This window comes from Thamnophis elegans, chromosome Z (assembly GCF_009769535.1).
Source record: "Thamnophis elegans isolate rThaEle1 chromosome Z, rThaEle1.pri, whole genome shotgun sequence".
NCBI classification, from domain to species: domain Eukaryota; kingdom Metazoa; phylum Chordata; class Lepidosauria; order Squamata; family Colubridae; genus Thamnophis; species Thamnophis elegans.
Genome location: NC_045558.1, coordinates 59,508,053 through 59,528,644, shown reverse-complemented (window position 1 = coordinate 59,528,644; position 20,592 = coordinate 59,508,053). Strand labels below are relative to the sequence as shown.

At 43.7% G+C, this 20,592-nt stretch overlaps 1 protein-coding gene across 2 annotated transcripts in view; it reads right to left on the bottom strand.

The window, feature by feature from the left end:
- TRAK1 (trafficking kinesin protein 1) overlaps nucleotides 1-20,592 on the bottom strand; it is a 110,472-nt gene that overhangs the window by 47,635 nt on the left and 42,245 nt on the right. For both annotated transcript variants that reach the window (XM_032237536.1, XM_032237537.1), the window contains exon 8: nucleotides 14,448-14,585. In XM_032237536.1, coding sequence (XP_032093427.1) covers nucleotides 14,448-14,585 — 138 coding nt within the window. The remainder of the gene's footprint in view (nucleotides 1-14,447; nucleotides 14,586-20,592) is intronic.

Genomic DNA, 20,592 nt, shown 5'->3' with positions numbered 1-20,592 from the left:
ATAAAGCACTTCAAATCGCAATGTGCAACTGTTGAATCCAATTAGAAGATTACATTTGTCGATGAGTCTAGAGAGAAAATTGAGATGCATCTCATTAGGCTGGACTGAGTAAAAAAACTGACCCGGTCCAGTCAGAGGAGGCGTGGTCAAAATTTACATACTCAATCTCTAGGCTAATGGACAAAGTTAACCCATGATTGGATTCCCAGAGCAGCACACAGGAGAACTGAGCGATTTTATCCTGCAGATACTGAACAAATTCTTCAGCCCTACCCTGCAAGAGGTCTTTCCCAGCTCCTTGGTTAAGTAAGGAGCAGGTCACCCTAAACAGGTATGCTGGGCAGTTATCTGCGAACGCAATAAGAGCAGAAAAATGTTGCCATTTTGCCACTTTTATCGCCACAAAGTAGGATTTAATATGAATTCTTACTAGTGTTCGATCAGATTCGCACCGGCTGGCCTTCCAACCACTCTCTAGGCGTCTTTTCCGGCGTTTCATCTCCTGGAGCTCCTTGGTAAACCAGGGAGCTATCCGGGATCGACATTGGGTCAGAGGCCGCAAAGGCACAACATGATCCAAAGCCACAGTGGCCGCCCTATCCCAGGCTTCCATTAGGGCTGTGGTCGATTTGTGAGCAAGGGATTCAGGAAAAGTCCCAAGCTCCATCAGGAACCTTTCAGGGTCCATCAGGCGCCTGGGGTGGAACCATAGTCGGTTCTGCCTCCCTGCGGTGAGGGGTAGCAGTATGGAAGTCAAGCCTGATGAGGAAATGATCCAACGATGACAAGGGTTGGATAGAAATATCCCCTAAATCTAGATCATTCATCCACTGCCCAGAGACAAAAATCAGGTCAAGTGTGTGTCCCCCATTATGGGTGGGGTCTTGAATTAACTGAGTTAGGTCCATAGCCGTCATGGAAGCCATGAACTCCCAAGCTGACTCGGATGTCTCACCAATGGAAGGCAGATTGAACTCCCCCAGGATCATAAACCTGGGGAAATCAACTGCCAATCCAGCTAAGACATTAAGCAGCTCCGGCAGGGCCGATGAAACGTAGCTCCGGCAGGGCCGATGAAACATAACAGGGAGACAGGTATGTAACAAAAAGGCCCACCTGAACTCCAAGGTCCCATTTCACAAAAAGGGACTCACACCCGCCTATCTGAGGCACAGTGAGCTCCTGAAGTCTGAGACTTTCCCTAATAACCACTGCCACCACCCCCCCGCCCCTGCCCTGGGCTCTCGGCTGGTGAAACGCCTGGAAGCCTAGTGGGCATAATTCACTAAGGGGAACACCCCCCTCATGGCCCAACCAGGTCTCCGTAATGCACGCCAGGTCTGCTCTACCCTCTTGTATGAGGTCGTAAATAAGGGGAGTCTTATGTACCATGGACCTGGCATTAAGTGACACCAGCCGGAGACCAGGGTCCTGTAATCGCGAGCACCCAGGGGTGTGAGAAGGGTGATGAGGGTCGGAACGCGCGATCGCTCTTAAACAGCGGACCTGCGTTCCCTGAACATAATTTGGCCCTCGGCCCCCACCATATTTGCCTCTCCCACAAACAGTAGAGATGGTGAACCCCCAATGGAATGGCTTAATGTCTCCCCTGGAATTCCAACCCTTCCCAGCACTCCCGACCCGCGCCCATTAGTTAGCTCTGGCCTGTGCCCTGGCAGACTCCCCCACAAGCCTGACTGAGCAATCTGTATCAACCCCCCTGCCCCCTCTTAAAATTTGATTTAAAAATCCCTAAGAAGTCTCTTCTTCACATGCCACCTCTTGGGATCCCAAGATCCATCATTAAGGAAGTGTCTTGATAGGCAAGAAGGCCATCCCCGGGAACGGGGGAGTTCCTGAAGGGAATAAAGTTCTGTTGCAGTATAGCATAGAGGAGAGGAATCAACCAAATGGGATGATATCACAGGGAGATGGAATGAGGAGATGACATGTCCATGGGGGGGAAGCCGACAGTGTTCAAGGGGGGTAGCGGGAAGCTGATGCTGGGCACACCCACACCGGCTGCAGAGATCCCAAGCCGGGCGACCCACTGCCCTGCCGCTGAGCACACCCACGCCAGCTTCGGAGACCCCAGGCTGGGCGTTCCGACGACCACACCCCTGCCAGCTGTATTCAAGGGGGTAGCGGGAAGTTGCTGCTGAGCACATTCACGCCGGCTGCAAAAATCCCAAGCTGGGCATCCCGCCACCACCGCTGACTGCACCCACACCAGCAGCAGCCGACGCTCTTAATTCTCCTCTCACTGCCAACCGCCCCCTTTCACTCACGATGTTCCGGCTATGAAGCAGTAAATCGCAGCTCAAGGGTATTCCTGAGGTCCCAGAAAGTTCTCATAGCTAGACCTGGAACCAACAATGGGATAAGGTACCCTTGCAAGCTCCCGAAAGGACAATCATCTCTCCGAAGCTCTCCTCAAATGCGACAGTACACCATCTTGGGCATGCGCAGAAGCTAATCTTTTTTTTCTTTGAAGAGGACTGGTGCTTGGGTGGCTCAATGAACCACCTTGCTAGGTTTTTTTCTATGTTTTTGTGCATCTCTTGCATTTCCCACGGCATCATGGCATACAGTTTGGGCTTGGGTAGTTTTGCCCCGGGATGATTTTGATGGCACAGTCTTTCTCACAGTGGGGAGACAGAACATCGCACTTGGCCTCACTGAATATTTCTGCAAGGTCCTGATATTCCCTCGGAATTAGTTCAGCCTCTGGGGTTTTGTTGGATGTGGTTGCCAGTTGTTGTTTTTGAGGGTTTCCTGTGCAGGTGGTGTTTCTGCTTGCTGGTGTGGGAGGGGTTGGGGGACTCTTGATATCCTAAGTCTGCAGATATCCCCTTGCCACCAGATGGTCGGTCCCCACTTGTCTTGCCAGGAAAGCCCCAGTATGACTGTGTCTGTCATTTTGGGGGCTATTATGAACCCAATTACTTCCCAGTGATCTGCTAGCTCTAGTCTCACTGGTTGAGTTAGGTGGGTGGCATAACCTCCCCCCATTAGGGACCCGCCGACCTGTTTGAACCGGATTGGGTGGGCCAGTCTTTTTGCTCTGTTCCCATTTCAGGACTGTGGTTAGGTTGATCAAGCAGCTAGTCTAGTCTGAGTCAATTAAGCCTTGAAAATCCCCCTGGTTTCCTATTTTTGGGGCTGTGAGGCATATTGGAAAAAGGAAAGTGTGAATTGGTTCACTCACCATTGGGTCGTTTTCTCCCTCATCCTCACTGTCACAGGATTCAGGCAACTGGTCATTGTTATCTGGGGTTCCACCTCTTCTGCCTGAGGGGGAAGGGCCATCTGCAGTCTGGAGGGCTTTCCGGAACATGTTGGTGACCCATTTGGGGCCTTGTTCTGGTTGTGCCCTGGGTGGTGGGTCTGGCCTTAGTTTCCAGGCTGGGGTTGAGCATGCAGATGCCATATGGGCCATTCCCCCCACATCTGTAGCATCTCAGAGGACTTTGAGGGAGGGCTGGTCTCAGGGCCTGCTGTGGTGGTGTGGTTCCCCGTTGGTTGTGAGGTTTCAGGTCAGGTTGACCTCTCTTTTTCGTGTCTGGTTGCTTTCTCATGTTGTTGGCGCACAGCCCGCTGTCGACTTTTGTTGCTACTTGGAACCACTCAGAGAGTCGATTTGGGATGTTGCGGTATGTGGTTATCTGGGCAATTTGCTTGTCCAGGCTTGTTCTGAAAAAATGCACCAGCAGCCACTCTGGTAAGGGGGTAGTCTTCCAATGACCCTCCTAAATTAATGGATGTACTCTTTGATGGGGCGGCCCCTCTGCTTTAGATTGCTGAGTTCCTCTTCCACATATGGGTCCTCTTCCTCCTCCTCTTGTAGAGGGCTGCTAACCATTCCTTTGCTTCTTCCTCTAGTCCCTCTTCAATGGTATTCACCTCTGACTCTGGGGGATGGGTAGAGGTGCCCGTAGCGTTCTAGGTCTATATGCATCTAGGTTCCTTGATCAGCTGAATCAAGGAATAGAGCTAGCTGGTCTGAGTCCCCATCAAACTTTCCCCTGAATTGGGGTGGGTCATTCAGCTCTACTCCTCCAACCTTCTGTTTATATGCTTGCACCATCTTCCTCATCTCTAGTTCGGAGAGAGGTAGGGGGTTGCCCGCCCTGGGCAGCCTGCTTGCTGCATGGGAGAGGCACTAATTGCAGTTCTGGGCTCCTTCTATTGGGTGGAGGAGGGGGGCTGCGCTCCAGTCTGCGTCTCCTCCCTTCAACAGGATCAATGTCCCTCCCCTCTCTTTTGGGTGGCATGATGGTCCCTCATCATGAAGGGTGGTCTGGTCAAAATCCTCCCTCAGTTGCTTTATTGCACTCCCCAGGGATTCCATCTGGGGCTTTGGGAGCCTGGCTTGTGCCCAGTCCCACATCCAGTTCACCCTTGCCAGCTCGCTCGAGACCCTTCCCTTTATCTGGGAATTGGGATAAGGGAACTCAACTTCAGCTGCCTTAGGGGCTAATTTCCACCAGTACTCATCCTTTCTTGCTTCTGCCGCTGGGAACGGCATTGTCACTTGGATGTCTGGAGCTTTGATGTCTGGAGCTGGCCGCATTCCTCTAGCTGCAATCAGGCTCTCTTCTGCCATGGTTGCCTGATTTTCCCTCCAAGCATCAGGAAGTGATTGGAGAGCCAGGGTTCAGGAAACCTGGAAATCTTGATAGATTTTAAAAGTCAGATTTGACTCTCTGTGAAGTTTCTAAAATTAATATACGAGCCTCGAGACAAAGTTCAAAAGAAATCCAGTCATTTATTAGGAGCAACATTTTGGCATGTTCTTCTGCAGAGCCGAATCTGACTCTGGTTAATGGTGTCTGAACTTTACCCCCATGTCTCCCATCCCCTCAGTCTTTGTCATAATTCATATCCACCAACAAGGTGCTGCAGCAGGCTGTGAACTTTTGCGCCTCACACACCTGCTGTAGAAATCTGAGATTCAACTCTGGTTGAAGGTATGCATGGAATTTTCCCTCCCTTTTTCATGTCAACTTTATAATAGTCATGGAAACGCTTTCCAAGTTGATAGTTGATTAAGAATATGTCATCTCAGGATAGTGATACATTGACTAAAAAAACGGGTTTTAAGGTTGAGAAAAAGATGAAATACTTGGGGGTTATGTTGAGAAACACAAACATAAAATTGTTTCAAAATAATTATGTGCCTCTTTGGATTGATATTAAAAAGGATTTACAAAGATGGGACAAACTGCATTTATTACTATTGGATAGCATCTCTGTAGTTAAAATGAATGTTTTACCAAAGATGCTCTTTCTGTTCCAGACATTACTTATACTTGTAACTGATAATCTGTTTAAATCAGTGGTTCTCAAGCTGTGGGTTGTGACCCCTTTGGGGGGTCAAACGACCCTTTCATAGGGGTTGCCTAACACTATTGGAAAAGACATATTTTTGATGGTCTTAGGAACCGAGACACCTGCGTGCCAGTATTTGGAACCAGGGGAGCGGCGGGGGCAGGCATTGCCTTGCGAAAGGGTGGGACTATCTGACAGGAGCAGCGGCGCGAGGAGAACCGGTGCCCAGCCAATTGCAACACGAGAGGCACCGGTGGGCGGATCAGACACTGTGCTTGATGAGGGGAGGGGGGAGAATGGAGCGCCTGAGCGCCAGCGAAGCAGCACCCTGAGAGGTGGCCTGGCTGAGTTCGGGAGAGGAGGGGACGCTGGGAAAAAGGAGCTAAGAACCGAGGTGGGAAGGATGGTGACAATGTCCCTTCCGCCTCCTCAGAGACTCGGAAGTTTACGCTCTGCAGCAGCTGGCTCCAGATGTTAGGGTTTTCCCTTTTCTGTAAAAACTTCTGTCCATTCACAAGGAGACCCGCCTTCGTCTCCTTCCCACGATATCTATGAATGAATGGGTGATTGGAAAACTTGAGAGCGATTCCAGGAGTTTAGGGGCGGAGGGGAAAAAGGTAGCCACCCCAAAATATCTTCAGCAGCCACTTTGAAAAAAAAAATAAAGCACTACATCTTTTTAGTTTTAAATTTTAAGCTTCCATGCTTAGAATAGAATGGAATGGAATAGGAAAAAGGAGTGGAATGGAATGAGAATGGGAATAGGAAAATGGAATGGGAATGGGAATGGGAATAGGAATGAAATAGGAATAGGAATGAAATAGGAATAGGATAGGATAGGATAGAATATAATGAAATAGGAATATAATGAAATAGAAATGTTTATTGGTGAAGTGTGATAAGACACACAAGGAATTTGTCTCCAGTGCACCAAATTACAGTGTACATATAAACAGCAAGTAATAGGTCATAGGTCATAATAATAGTTACAATCATTAGTTACAACCAACAATTGATAAATCATAAAGAACCGCAGGACAAGATGAAAAATAGGAGGGATATCCAACCTAGTACTGTATTTCTCCTTGATCCATTTTTTTAATTGTCTTTCTTCTCCGTTTTATTTTTATTTTGTTACCAACTGAAATGTTTCATGGACTTTTTGTAACAAGGTAAGAGATTGTATTACATTATATATATTATTTTCATTAGCAAACCATTTCACAATATATAATTCCATATTCTTCTTGTGATTAATCACTATGCTTTAATTACAGTGGGGCAAAAAAGTATTTAGTCAGCCACCAATTGTGCAAGTTCTCCCACTTAAAAAGATAAGAGAGGCCTGTAATTGACATCATAGATAGACATCAACTATGAGATACAAAATGAGAAAACAAATCCAGACAATCACATTGTCTGATTTGGAAAGAATTTATTTGCAAATTATGGTAGAAAATAAGTATTTCAAAAGTTCATCTCAATACTTTGTTATATATCCTTTGTTGGTCAAACGTTTTCTGTAAATCTTCACAAGGTTGGTACATATTGTTGCTGGTATGTTGGCCCATTCCTCCATGCAGATCTCGGATGTTTTGGCGCTGTCGCTGGGCAACAGGGACTTTCAACTCCCTCCAAAGGTTTTCTATGGGGTTGAGATCTGGAGACTGGCTAGGTCACTCCAGGACCTTGAAATGCTTCTTACGAAACCACTCCTTTGTTGCCCGGGCAGTGTGTTTGGGATCATTGTCCTGCTGAAAGACCCAGCCACATTTCATCTTCAATGCCCTTGCTGATGGAAGGAGGTTTGCACTCAAAATCTCACGATACATGGCCCCATTCATTCTTTCCTGTACACGGATCAGTTGTCCTGGTCCCTTTGCAGAGAAACAGCCCCAAAGCATGATGTTGCCACCCCCGTGCTTCACAGTAGGTATGGTGTTCTTTGGATGCAACTCAGCATTCTCTCTCTTCCAAACACGACGAGTTGTGTTTCTACCAAACAGTTCTACTTTGGTTTCATCTGACTATATGACATTCTCCCAATCCTCTTCTGGATCATCCAAATGGTCTCTAGCAAACTTCAGACGGGCCTGGACATGTACTGGCTTAAGCAGGGGGACACGTCTGGCACTGCAGGATCTGAGTCTCTGGCGGCGTAGTGTGTTATTGATGGTAGCTTTTGTTACGTTGGTCCGAGCTCTCTGCAGGTCATTCACTAGGTCCCCCCCCGTGTGCTTCTGAGATTTTTTTGTTCTTGTGATCATTTTGACCCCACGGGGTGAGATATTGCGTGGAGCCCCAGATCGAGGGAGATTGTCTTGTATGTCTTCCATTTTCTCATTATTACTCCCACAGTTGATTTCTTCATACCAAACTGCTTGTCTATTGCAGATTCTGTCTTCCCAGCCTGGTGCAGGTATTTGGTGTCCTTCGACAGCTCTTTGGTCTTCACCATAGTGAAGTTTGGAGTGTGACTGTTTGAAGTTGTGGACAAGTGTCTTTTATACTGCTAATAAGTTCAAACAGGTGCCATTAATACAGGTAATGAGTGGAGGACAGAGGAGCCTCTTAAAGAAAAAGTTACAGGTCTGTGAGAGCCAGAAATCTTGCTTGTTTGTAGGTGACCAAATACTTATTTTCCACCATAATTTGCAAATAAATTCTTTCCAAATCAGACAATGTGATTGTCTGGATATTTTTTCTCATCTTGTCTCTCATACTTGATCATACCTATGATGTCAATTACAGGCCTCTCTCATTTTCTTAAGTGGGAGAACTTGCACAATTGGTAGCTGACTAAATACTTTTTCCTCCCACTGTATGTTCAATTTGTAATAATGAAAATACATCCTGCATATCAGATATTTACATTACAATTCATAACAGTAGCATAATTACAGTTTTGAAGTAGCAATGAAAATAATTTTACCACAACATGAAGAACTGTATTAAAGAGTTGCGGCATTGGGAAGGTTGAGAACCACTGGTTTAAACAATGGCAGAGGGACATTTCCAAGTTTATATGGCAATATAAAAAATCAAGAATTAGACACAAGCTATTACAAGATGCTAAGGAAAGAGAGGGTTTGGGTTTACCAGATTTGAAATTGTATTTTCATGCATACTGTCTGGTCTGATTAAAATAGGGGGTAATGCTCCATAACAAGAGCCTACTTGATTTAGAGGGCCATGAATTAAGATTTGGATGGCACAGTTATCTATATGGTATGACAAAGTTAAAGTTAAGGTTAATTTCAATAATCACTTTGCCAGACATGGCATATTAAGAGATTGGAATAAATATAAAACAAGGTTTTCTAACCTTGAACATGTAAAACATTGTATTATTTAGTGGACAAGGAACTTTGGATATAATGTGACATTTGAACAATGGGAGAATATGTGGGTGAAAGGTTTAAAATTCATACTAAACTATAACTGAAAAGAAAATTTTTATAAGATGATTTATCATTGGTATTTAACACTAGGTAAGTTATCTAGAATATATAAAAGTATTTCAAATGAATGTTGGACATGTAAAAGTAAAGGGGTCTTTTATCTTTTTTAGTGTGATAAAGCAAAGAAATATTGGAATTGAATTCATATTTTAATACAGAAAATTCCTAAAACGAAGATAAAGATGAAACCAGAAGCTTTTCTTTTCGGTTTAATAGAGGAAAAACTTGGAAATTTTTGTGGGAACTTTGATTTTATATATGTTGACAGCAGCAAGACTACTTATGCTCAAAAAGAGAAGGACACTCCAATTCCCACCATGGACGAACGGCTTTCGCAGCTGATGGAGTTGGCAGAGATGGCTAAATTGACCGTTTAAATCGAAGAAAAGAATATAAGTACTTTGTTATTACATGGAAACAGCTTCTGGACTTTGTCTGTAAGGTGGAAAAAAAATGAAATTTTGATTTTGGGTTTTACTGATTAGATTTGTTGTTGAAATGGCTAGTTTATTCTATTTTGGAAAAATAAAAAGTTAAGGTTTGATGTTAATGCTTTATTCTACCGCAATAGAGGAAGTTGGAAGTCAATACTCCCCCCTTTCTTTCCTCTTTCCACTGTGTACTATTATTTGCTTTTGTATTTTATTTTATAATCTAATAAAATGTTATATTTTTTGTAAAAAAAGAATTCATTGTTCCCGAGAGTTAGGCTTATACCATTTACAGAAGTTAAGGCAGATTCCACAAAACCTGTTTACTACCCAGTCTTGAAGTTATGTCCATTGCAATGCCCTCAATGTCATTTGTTCTTGTAACTTGCCTCTGGCTATCTCAACCCCCGCCCCCCATCTTCCCCACTGAATCCCTGCTGGCCTTGGGCCTGCTTCCCATTCCTTTCCACTTAAATTTCAAAGATCTCTAAAGCTTGGCTTAGGGATTCAGAACAAATCATTTTGTTGTACTGCTGTGCAGCAAAATTCCAGAAATTGCTGCCTTTTTCCAAGTGGCTGCATTGAATTGTGGTTATCTGGAAAATGGTAGCCACTTCCGGAATAAAGCCACATGGCCTGCAATGAATCAATCTGTTCTGCTTCCTCGGAGAAGACTGTGTATTGCTGCAGAGATCTTTAAAAGGTAAGTACTGTATTTTTCAGAGTATAACCCCCTCCCCTCCAAAAAAACCTGGTTTTTTTTGTCCAACATTAGAAAACTCCAACTATTGAAACAAAGTGGATTACAAAACCTTTTCAATAGCTACATTAGAAAAAAATCAGTTGAAATAATGAAGCAGGAAGGAAAATTCTACCAAAATTGGATGGACTTTATAGCAATAAAGTACAATATGATATTTCATACATATGGAGAATTTGTACGTGCAGAGTGACTAAAACTACCAATTTTAGTCTGTATTTTTATATATTTTTTCTGTATTAATCTTAGACATTAGATATTGTTATTTGATAATTGTTAATCATAGCTCAATAAACCGATTTTAAAAATAATGAATTTCTTTTTTATTTACACTACAGGCTTAAATATCTATTGTGTCTCCAGACTTATAGTAAACTTACACTCACACACACCAGGGACGTGCAGTCAGGGGAGGCAGGGCTTCACCACTAACTAAAAAAGACACTGCTTGTCTTTAGTTTCTATAATGAACTTACCCAGGGCGTCCCCAAATAAGTGTCCTCCCTTGAAGGGAGCGGAAGCAAGCTTCCACTTGGCCTTCATATCAGCCTGCCAGTGGCGCAGCCACAGGAGGCGTCTAGATGTCATGTTGGAGGCTAGGGCCCTGGAAGCAAACTTCGCTGCATTGAGCGAAGCATCTGCTGAATATTTTTTTTTTAAAAGAATTCTTTTTTCTGCTGAATACTCAATGGTGGTAATGATTTTTGTGAGATCATGGCACCATTTTGACTTTCTGGTGGGCGGTTTGGACCGCAACTGCCTCAGCCAGAGCAGTGATGCTCTGGTGAAGAAAGACGCTGAGGTGGATGCCTTGATGGTCCAGGCAGCTGCCATGTGTGTTTTGTGGCATGTTTTCTTCTATCTTTTATCCTCGGCCTTGAGACCTTCAAGAAGGTCCGCAGGCAAATTAGAATTCGAGTCAAAGACATTACTGGGGCCTCCACCTCAGGCAGTTTCAAGACCTCCTCCATTTTATCTTCAAGTGAATAGAGAGATTTATCCCCCCCGCTGGGGTTGGTTAAGGTACCAAGTTGGACCCCTTGCCTCTGGATCATGTCCAAAAAGAGATCTGGAACAGGGATGGATTCTCGTGTGGAAGAAGGTTCCTTAAACAGATCCTGTTTGTGATCCTTAGAGGAAGAGGCCTGGGCGGAGTCAGGTTTGGTGCTAGATCCCAATTCAGTGGCCACCCTGGCCTTGTGAAGAATAGATTTGAATAGTGTTGGTTTGAAGAGGCCAGTGAAGGCCGGCTAGTCGGGGGAAAGGTCTTCATCCTCCAAGAGAACAAAACCCTCGGCCTTCTTCTATGAGGAGGAGGATTCCTCCGAGGAAGCAGAGGCATCCGGGGAGGCCTGGTCTTCAGAGGTAGAGGCTGAGCTAGGCTGCTTGGATTTGGAAGGCTTGAACTTGCTAGAACCTTTAAGCTTTATGCCCTCAGCTATGCCCTGGGAAATGGCGATGGAAATGACTTCTCTCATCTCTGTGGACAGAGCTGAGCCCTTGTCCTCCCTGGGGCGATGCCTACTGGGGAGATCAAGGTCCTTGCGTTTGCCAGTGATACACTCCTCATCTGCGGGCAACATGCTCTGAAAGGGTCCCAGTTCCTCCCTGAGAAATGAGCTTGGTGAGTCAGGGTATCCCCAGGATGTATCAGGGGATGGGTCCCTGGAAGATTCTCGATCCAGAGATGGAGAGCCACTGTCCCTGATAGAAGGGGAGTCTCCACCCACATCCCTGACAGAAGGCTCCTCAGGAGAATTCCTGGCCTGTTCTGAGGGAGGCCTCCCTTGGAGCTGAAGTCCTGAGCCCTCCGCCTGTTTATGGTGGCGAGGGCCCTGCTTGCCTTTATCACTGGGTTCAGAGGGACTTGGGGAGGGCTTCTTACAGGCACCCTTACCACCTTTCCCCCCAATAGGGTTAGGATCAACCCTACTACGCCTGCTGGAGGACCCTGCCTGCTCCTCCAGAGGCCTCACACTGTCATCAGCCATGCTGCCCTGCAAACCGGAGCAAGAGGTCACGATGTTGCAGCCTCGGTTGCCTGCCAACTGAATTAGATGGCTGACACGCTGTGCGTAGTACTAGGGCACCTGACGTTGGCCTGATGGCTCAAGCGTGTCCGCAGACTCTTCAAGGGAGGAAGGGCCGCCGAGAGGTCAGAATCCTCCTCCCCACCACACTCCGATGTCGCAGCCTTGTAGAGGGTAAAGGGCAGGCCTAGCTGGCGCCCCAGACTAGGACCACGCTTCCTGTAGGTATTTGTGGCTGAGGGGTAGCTCTGGGCAATTTGCACTCTCCTGGCTCCGTTCGCGCCAAATCGCAACCGCTGCCTGACGAGGTGGCTCGCAGGTCGAAATGAGCCCACACGGCGAAAGGGTCATTCAAAATGGCCCCCACTGTGCACGCATCCGCCGCATGCCAACCAGGCATCCAATGAGGCGAAAGCGCGCAAAACCGCCAAGTTGGCTACCACTGTTGCCAGGCAGAATAAGCTGGAATGCCTCAGAAGCAAGGAACACCTCGTAAGCTGAGAAACTGGCGAAAACAGCAATAAGCGTCAAGGGATCTGCCCGTCCCTATCTCTCTGCCTGCCAGCTGATGCTGGATGGGCAACTCACACGCGCTGCTCCACTTGCGATCCGCGGCAGCGAAATGAAAGGCCCGGCCCCTCTCAGCATAAATAAGCCTTCAAATGCAGCTCTTCAGCCTTGGAGAAGTATTTAGAGATATATTTAAGATGGAATCAGCTTGAGAGGTCAAATTTTTGGTTGAGAAACCCCAGTCTATCTACCCTTGGACTGGAGCACTCCCAAAACAGTCCCTATGGGCGGACTGAGTTTTTAAACTGAACATGGAGAGGCAAAGGGAGGCGTGGTCAAGAAATCATTACTCAGTCCAAGGCTATGTTAACCCACGCTTGGACTCTCCAAGCAGCACCTGGAGAACCACGTACCTCCTTTAGACTATCTTTATGATCACTTGAGCAGAGTTAAGCAAGGGTTAAAAGGCGAAAAATTCCTTATGCAAAAGAGGCACGTGATTCTCTCATCTCCTCCTGCAGAGGGCACTTTTTAAAGAGGCTTTTTTAAACAGTTAAGCAGAGTCATCCATTGGAGACTCTGGCAGCAGCAGCTCTTGCCTTTTGCTTTTTACATTTTCATCATGGCAGACAAGAGGAGAGTTGAAATCCCCCGTGACACGTAAGTAATTAATTTTATTGTAAGTAATTTTTGTTTGTGTGTGTGTTTGTTTGTTTGTTTGTTTACTTCACTCAAACAAACTCTCTCTCAATTTGAGAGAGAGTTTGTTTGAGAAGAGAGGAAAGGGGGAGAGGCAGGGAGGGCAGCTTGTTTGAGAAGAGAAGGACAGCCCGCCAGCAGAGGCGGGTCTTTTACCTGTCTCTGCTGGTGGGCTGGTGCTTTCTTTCTTTTGCCAGGCCCAGCCCGCTAGAGCTCACTGCGCTGGGGGAGGAATGGGCTGGGTGGCCTGGCTGGCTGGGGAGGGGGGAGCTGGAAGGCTGGAGTGCTGCGACTTGGATGCCGATCCGGGCTGGACTCGGGGCCCGCTTTCGGCCCAGCGGGCGCCTCTTTCTCCACAGCTGAAGTGCCAGACGAGGGGAGTCTGGCTGCTCCCGACCCCTGCATATCCCCCAGAGGGCAAGGAAGAGGCCGGGCGGGCCTGGGAGAAGGCAGCGGACCGGGCAGAAGGCAGCTTTCGCTCCCGCCTCATCCGGGCTCCTCCTTGGTGGGCCTGCCAGAGCTCTGGGAGAAAGAAGCAGGAGCAGAGGCTGGCCACTCAGGGCTTGGAGATGAATGTGTGTCCTCCAATCCTGGAAAGTCCGGGGAGGGAAGCGGGGCTGGCCCATTTCCTCCCGGGGCTGCTTGGAGACAGAACCGGGACTGTGGAGTCTCGCCCATGGCCAGCTTCTCTGGAGCGGAGGGGGGGGGATAGAAACGGAGTTGAGCCTCTTGCCACTGCAGGCCTGGCTTGCGGAGCGCAAAAGGGGAGGGGTCTCTTAGAACACCCCCCATCACTCTTCGCCTTTTGCCTCTGTGGCTCTCGCTCCAGCCTGGGCAGGAACCGGCGCTCTTCTGTGGGCAGGATGTACTCCTGGTGGCCTGTGGCTCCAGCGCCTGCAAGGTGGAAGTGTTTACCCTGCGGGGCGGGCAAAAGCCGAAAGAAAGTGCCCGGCCGCTTCTGTCTGACATAGAGGTGTCCCGACATAGCTGCAGAGTGCGGGGCCCCTCTATTTCGGACATAGCTGCTGTGGGATGGGCAAAAGCTGCTTTCTTTCTTTTTGCCTCACCAGCCATAATTTTCACCGCGCGTCACTGATATATACATACACACACACACACACACACACACACACACACTAAAACTATTTACTTCAATTAATCAAAGTTACATTAAGTGTTAGCGCAAAGTGAATTTTTGAGGACTATTTCATATGAGACTTCTCACCATTGGAAAAAGGCCTAATGAATGGTAACGGCGTGATATAGCATTTGGCACTGTCTTATTCCTAAGATTCTTCAGTTCTTCTTGTGCCTCATGAAGCATTTCCATACATTCTGCATATTTATCTTCCAGCTCTCGTAACTGCAATGAAGAAAAAATAAAAATGTTAACTAAAAATGTTTTTCTTCACTGTAGTCTTTATTTAAATGAAGAAAAATACTTTTTATAAAAGGAAAATATATTCTGAACAGATGAATTATGCAATTTATTGTAGACTTATATTTTGTTTAATATATATCTGGGATGATTGGATATTAAAACTGTTACTGAAATCATACAAACATAATTATCTCTTTCCTTTGGATTATAGATGGGAGAAAGAAAACCCTGTATTATTGTTCTCTGAATTACAGTATTAATATTTAACAAACCTAATACCTATAAGGTTTGAAAGTAATGAAAAATACTCAAAAGTAATCGCACCAGCTCCATAACTTTAGTTTAAATATGGGTATTTTATTACATAAAACAAGTACATAATATATGATATGAGTTGTTATTTGTATTTACTTCTCCACATATTAAATACACATTACTGCCCAAAAAGGAAAAGCCTCTTAAACCTGTCATGAAAGAACTCCACACTTTGTTTTTTCCACCAGTCTTCAAAGTCCTTTTCACTTCTTCATTTCAGTCAAATTGATGCCTATAAAATTTTTTATTTAATTTTGGTGAAAGGTGGAAGTCACAAGGCACTAAGGCTGCACTGTATTGATTAGGTAAGATGACAGTATTCAACTTTGCAACTGTTTCTTGAATGATTCATGAGAGATGAAGCCTAATGTAGGAGATGAAGCCTGTTGTAGGAAAAAATGTGCTGCTAAGTTCTGCTTAATTATTATTTCATTATTTCATATTTTCAGAGTGCTACAATGTAGTACTCTGCGTTGAAGTGCCAGGTTCAAGAAAATTCATGTGACTCAAGCCATTTGCATTCCAAAAATTGTAATTAAAAGTTTTCCTGCCAAATCTTTGTTTTTTTATTTATTTTATTTTGTAGTGAAGCTTCCTATTCCATGGATTGATGCTTCATATCTGGTTTTAATAATGAGACCATGGTTTTTTTGGCTGTCACAATGTTATGAAGACATTTCTCACCTTCCTTCTCATAAGCACGACAACAGTTGCTGACAAATTTCAATTATTGATGCTTTTATCTTTGCTATCAGCATGCAAGGAATTCTTCTTGCACAAACCACTATTACTACTGCTCTGGGACTGGAGCAACTAGTAACAAACTACACTAGAATCAGTAATGGCCTTGATCTCATCTTCTGTAACAGTTTAAATTTATGGTCTACAAATAAAGGAACCCTTTTCCAACAGTGACCACAGCATGATTGAATTTTGCCTCAATTTACATCCTTGCAAAGAGGATCGTAATGATAGGACTCCAAATTATAACTTTAAAAAAGCTAATTATGATCTCATAGCTGCTGACCTCTCATCTCTTGATTGGCAACTTTGTTCACTTGCTGTAATACTGCTGAAGAGCATTATAACACTTTTTTGCTCAAGGCGGAGCTGCAGCTCGACTATATTTGCAGTAGTGCTTCCCGGTTTTATTTTATTTTATCAATTTTTAGTATTCCCATTATATCCTTTTTATTTAATTAACACTTGTGTGTGGAGATAACAGTGTAGACCATAACACAGACAAAAGGTTTTGTTGCTGCCGAAGATTAAAAAGACATGGGAAAAAGAAAGAAACGCCATGGCACCAGCCTGGGATCTCTCCCTCCAGTGAAAACAGCAAAACAATGTAATAATAGTGGCCACTCTGGAAGTATCCTCTATGGTTGTACGCTCTGGGAGTACGTTCTGTCGGGCAGACGGCCCACAACCATAGAGGTACTCCCAGAGAGGCCACTGCCGGAAGTCTCGGCAGCCTACTTCCATGGTTTGGAAGCCGCAGAAAAAGCCATGCTAGAATGGCAGTGGCGGCAGCAGTGGTGGTGCCCTGGCTCTGCAGGGAGAGCTGGGCCAAGGCATCGTGATGCGGGGAGGCGCGCAAGCAGGGAGCGAAACAACTGCTCATGCAGGCCCCCTCTCCAGCCGTGCAGAGCACCATTCACTGGCATTCTGAAAGCACCAAACTCATGCAGCTTGGTGATACCCCTAGCTCAGTGCTGTGCCTGGCTGAAAAGGGGGTTTGCCAGGTGGCTGTTTGTGAGTGTGGTCCCTTCATGGCTGTTGTGCTGCGCTGCTGCAACAGCGCAACACAGCCGTTCGCCCCTGAGGCTGTACCCGGCTCTTCGGGAGCCTGCTCAAAAGAAAGCAGCTGCCTGGCAACCCTCCTCTCCAGCTGGGCACAGTGCCACTCACTGACATAGTGGTATCCAGAAGGCACCAAGCAATGCGAACACCTCCCCCCCCCCCCGGTTTCCATGGCTTGGCACCTTCAGGATACCGCTAGGTTGTTGAGTGGCACTTTGCCTGGCTGGAGAGGGGGGGGGGTTGTCCAGAGGGCTTTTTTTCAGGGAAGGGCTTATATTTTTGCTCACCTGAAAAATGTGGCATGGCCTTATTTTCAGGACCTTTCATATTTTGGGGTAGCAAAATTTTGTATTTTGCTGAGAAGCAAATTAGGTTATTAAACAACCCCCCTCCCCCCAAATATTCTTCATTTTGTTTTTGGTTTTTTTTTAGTAATTTTCATTTGAAAATTCTCTTTTCTACATAAGGAACAGATTTTTTGGTATATTGTTACAAGAACATAATAAATGAAATGATTCTTATTATCTTCATCCTCTACAATACATAATTATGTTTTTCATTATTACTGCTTGTTCAGAAAGCAAATTTTTAGTGGTACTGCACTACTAAGTGCAATAGCTAAACAATGGGAGAAAAATAGATAAGCAGTATATACATCAAAACAACTCAATAAAGTAGTTGGTTCCCAAGACAATTATTCATTCCTTGAAAACTATTATTCATTTCAAAAGCAGTGGCCCTTTGTATTGGCAAAATGAACATTTGACAAGAAGTTGATGGTGTGGTCTTTTCTTCCTCTTTCTACATACATACAAGTAATACAAAACGCAGAATGGTTATTTAGCTAGCTGGGGCAAATTGTGTATTCCTCCATGCTGCATAGGGAAAAACACTATTAATTGAAATATCAATAAAGCAAAAAAGAGTACTAATTGCAGTTATATATGCACCAAACATGAACCAGAAAGAATATTACAGTAAATTACATAAGTGGATTGCAAAATTGGAACTAGACAATATATGTTTACTAGGGGACTTTAACACAATGGTTGACCCAAAGAAAGACTATAAAACAGATTTTAAAAAATTATGAAAGGAAAACACTACCAAATGCATTTTTTGAAATGGTCCAAGAATTAAATCTGAAAAATGTTTGGAGAGAAATCAACACACAGAAGAGTCAATACACATTCTTTTCAAACTCCCATAATTCATGGTCCAGGATCAAGATGGTGTGGATGGACCCGGAAATGGAGAAGGATGTAGAGGAAGTAGAAATAACACCAAACATGTGGGCGGACCATAATCCATTAATGGTCAAATGGAAAGGAGAGGCAAAAATGAAAAAGAGATGGACCATGAATCAAAGGGTTGTGAAAGAAAAGAACTATGTTCAATATGTGGAAAAAGAATTAGCATTTTTCCTAGAGGAAAACTGGAATGAACAGACAACCATTAAAAACCTATGGCATACAACCAAAGCTTATGTGCGGGGCATTGTGATAGCATACACAATACGAAAAAATAAAGTTAAAAAGAAACAATATACAGAGCTCCAGGAGTAACTGGGGAAATTCGAATATAAAATGCAGAAAGACCCTCAAAATCAGGAAGTTAAAGAAGGAAAAGAAATAACTAAACATAGATTAAATTTAATTACATAAGAAGAAGTAGCCCAGAAAATTAAATGAAGTAGACAAAATTATTTTGAAAATGCCAACAAACCAGGGAAATGGCTGGCTTATAAACTAAAAAAAAGAAAAAAGAAAAGAAATTAATACAGCAATTAGAGGATGAAGAAGGGGTGATACACCACCAGAAAAGGGGGTGGGGAGAGGATAGCAGTAAGATACTTTCAAATCCTGTAAAGCTGAGAGAAAATAGAAGAGGAGGATATTAAAAGATACTTACAGAATAGGAACCTTCCAACCTTACCAGAAACAACAAAGGAAACACTAAATGAGAGAATAACGAGGCTAGAATTAAAAAGGGCAATCAAAAAACAAAAAAACAAAAAAACTATGGGTCCGGACGGAATTCCAGCAGAATTTTATAAAGAACTGCAAAAATCAGAGAAAATATTATTAGAAATGTATAATGAAGTACTAGAATGAGCTAAGATACCAAAATCTTGGATGGAGGAAGTAATAACATTAATCTCCAAAAACAACACTGAAAAACAAAAGATTAAAAATTATAGGCCAATCTCTCTGCTAAATGCTGATTATAAAATATTTATGAAAATAATGGCAGAAAGAATTAAAAATATACTAAATGAAATCATACACCCAGACCAAAATGGATTTCTAGCCAATAGATAGATAAAAAACAACATACGAATGATAATGAACATATTAGAATACTATGATATATATTCAGAAAAACAAGCAGGATTGATATTTATTGATGCACAAAAAGTGTTTGATAATTTGAATTGGGATTTTCTTATAAATCAATTAGCAGAGAGAAGAGAAATTTATTGGGATGATCAGAGCAGTATATTCTAGCCACACGGCAAAAATTATACTAAACAGAGAAGCAACAGGTTTCAACATAACCAAAGGGGTAAGACAGGTATGCCCTGTATCCCCCCTGTTATTTATCCTCTCAATAGAGATGTTGATATTGCAAATTAGATAGAACAAGGACATAAAGGGATTGAAAATTAGAACACAGGAATACAAAGTGCAGGCCTTTGCAGACAATCTAGCATTCATCAAAGGAACTCCTAGAAACTGAACCAATACTATTACAAGACACAAACCAATTTGGTAAAGTGGCAGGGCCTAAAATAAATAAAGAGAAAACCAAAATATTAACCAAGAATCAAACCAAAAGACAAAACAAAATTGGGAATTTCGAGAGCCAAGAAAATTAAATACTTGGGAATATGGTTATTGGCAAAATGTATTACAATAAAAGAAGATAATTACAATAAATTGCTATGACAAATACAAAAAGATCTGAACAATTGGACTAAACTACAGATATCACTAATTGGCAGAATTTCCACAATCAAAATGAATGTACTACTCAAACTACTTTATCTTTTTCAAACAATACCAATTAAATTAGAGAATTTTTTTTTGAACAACTAAATAAAATGGTATCCAAATTTATCTGGTCAGGAAAAAAACCGTGTGTTAAATACAAACTTCTACAAGAAGGTGGCTTTGGCCTCCTAGATTGGGAGCTTTATTATCAGGAGGCAGCCCTGACATAGCTCAAGAACTGGATCCAACTAAAAAAATAAAAGGATTCTTATGCTAGAAGGCCATGTTCTCCAGTTAGGTTGGCATGGCTTCCTCTGGGAGGGAAAGAATAAATCTCATTCATACTTCCAGAGACACATAGTAAGAGACGCCCTGTTTAAGGTCTGGGAAAAAATAAAAAAGAATGAAAATATGAAAATCCCAATCTGATTATCGGCGATGGAGATGAAAAGGAGAACTAAAATCAGTACAAGATCTGAAAACACAAGGAATAAATATGGAATGGTGGCTTTACTTACAAATTAAAACAAGATTTAAAAAACATTGGGAACAATATGGAATACATGAGAAACAAATGGAATTAGACAAAATATTATTAGGAAAGGGAAGAAAAATGATTATCAAATTATATAATTTTCTTTTAAGATATAAAATGGAGGAAGAGACAGTAAAGGAGGCAATGATTAGCTGGGCAAGAAACTTTGGCCACAATATAGAGTTAGAAAAATGGGACAAACTATGGGAAAGAAATCATAAATTTATGACGGCAGTAGCCAACAAAGAAAACCGTTATAAAATGTTTTATAGATGTTGGAGTTGTAGCCCCAAGTCTGGAACATTCTACCATATGTGGTGGACATGATGCATCACAAGGAAAT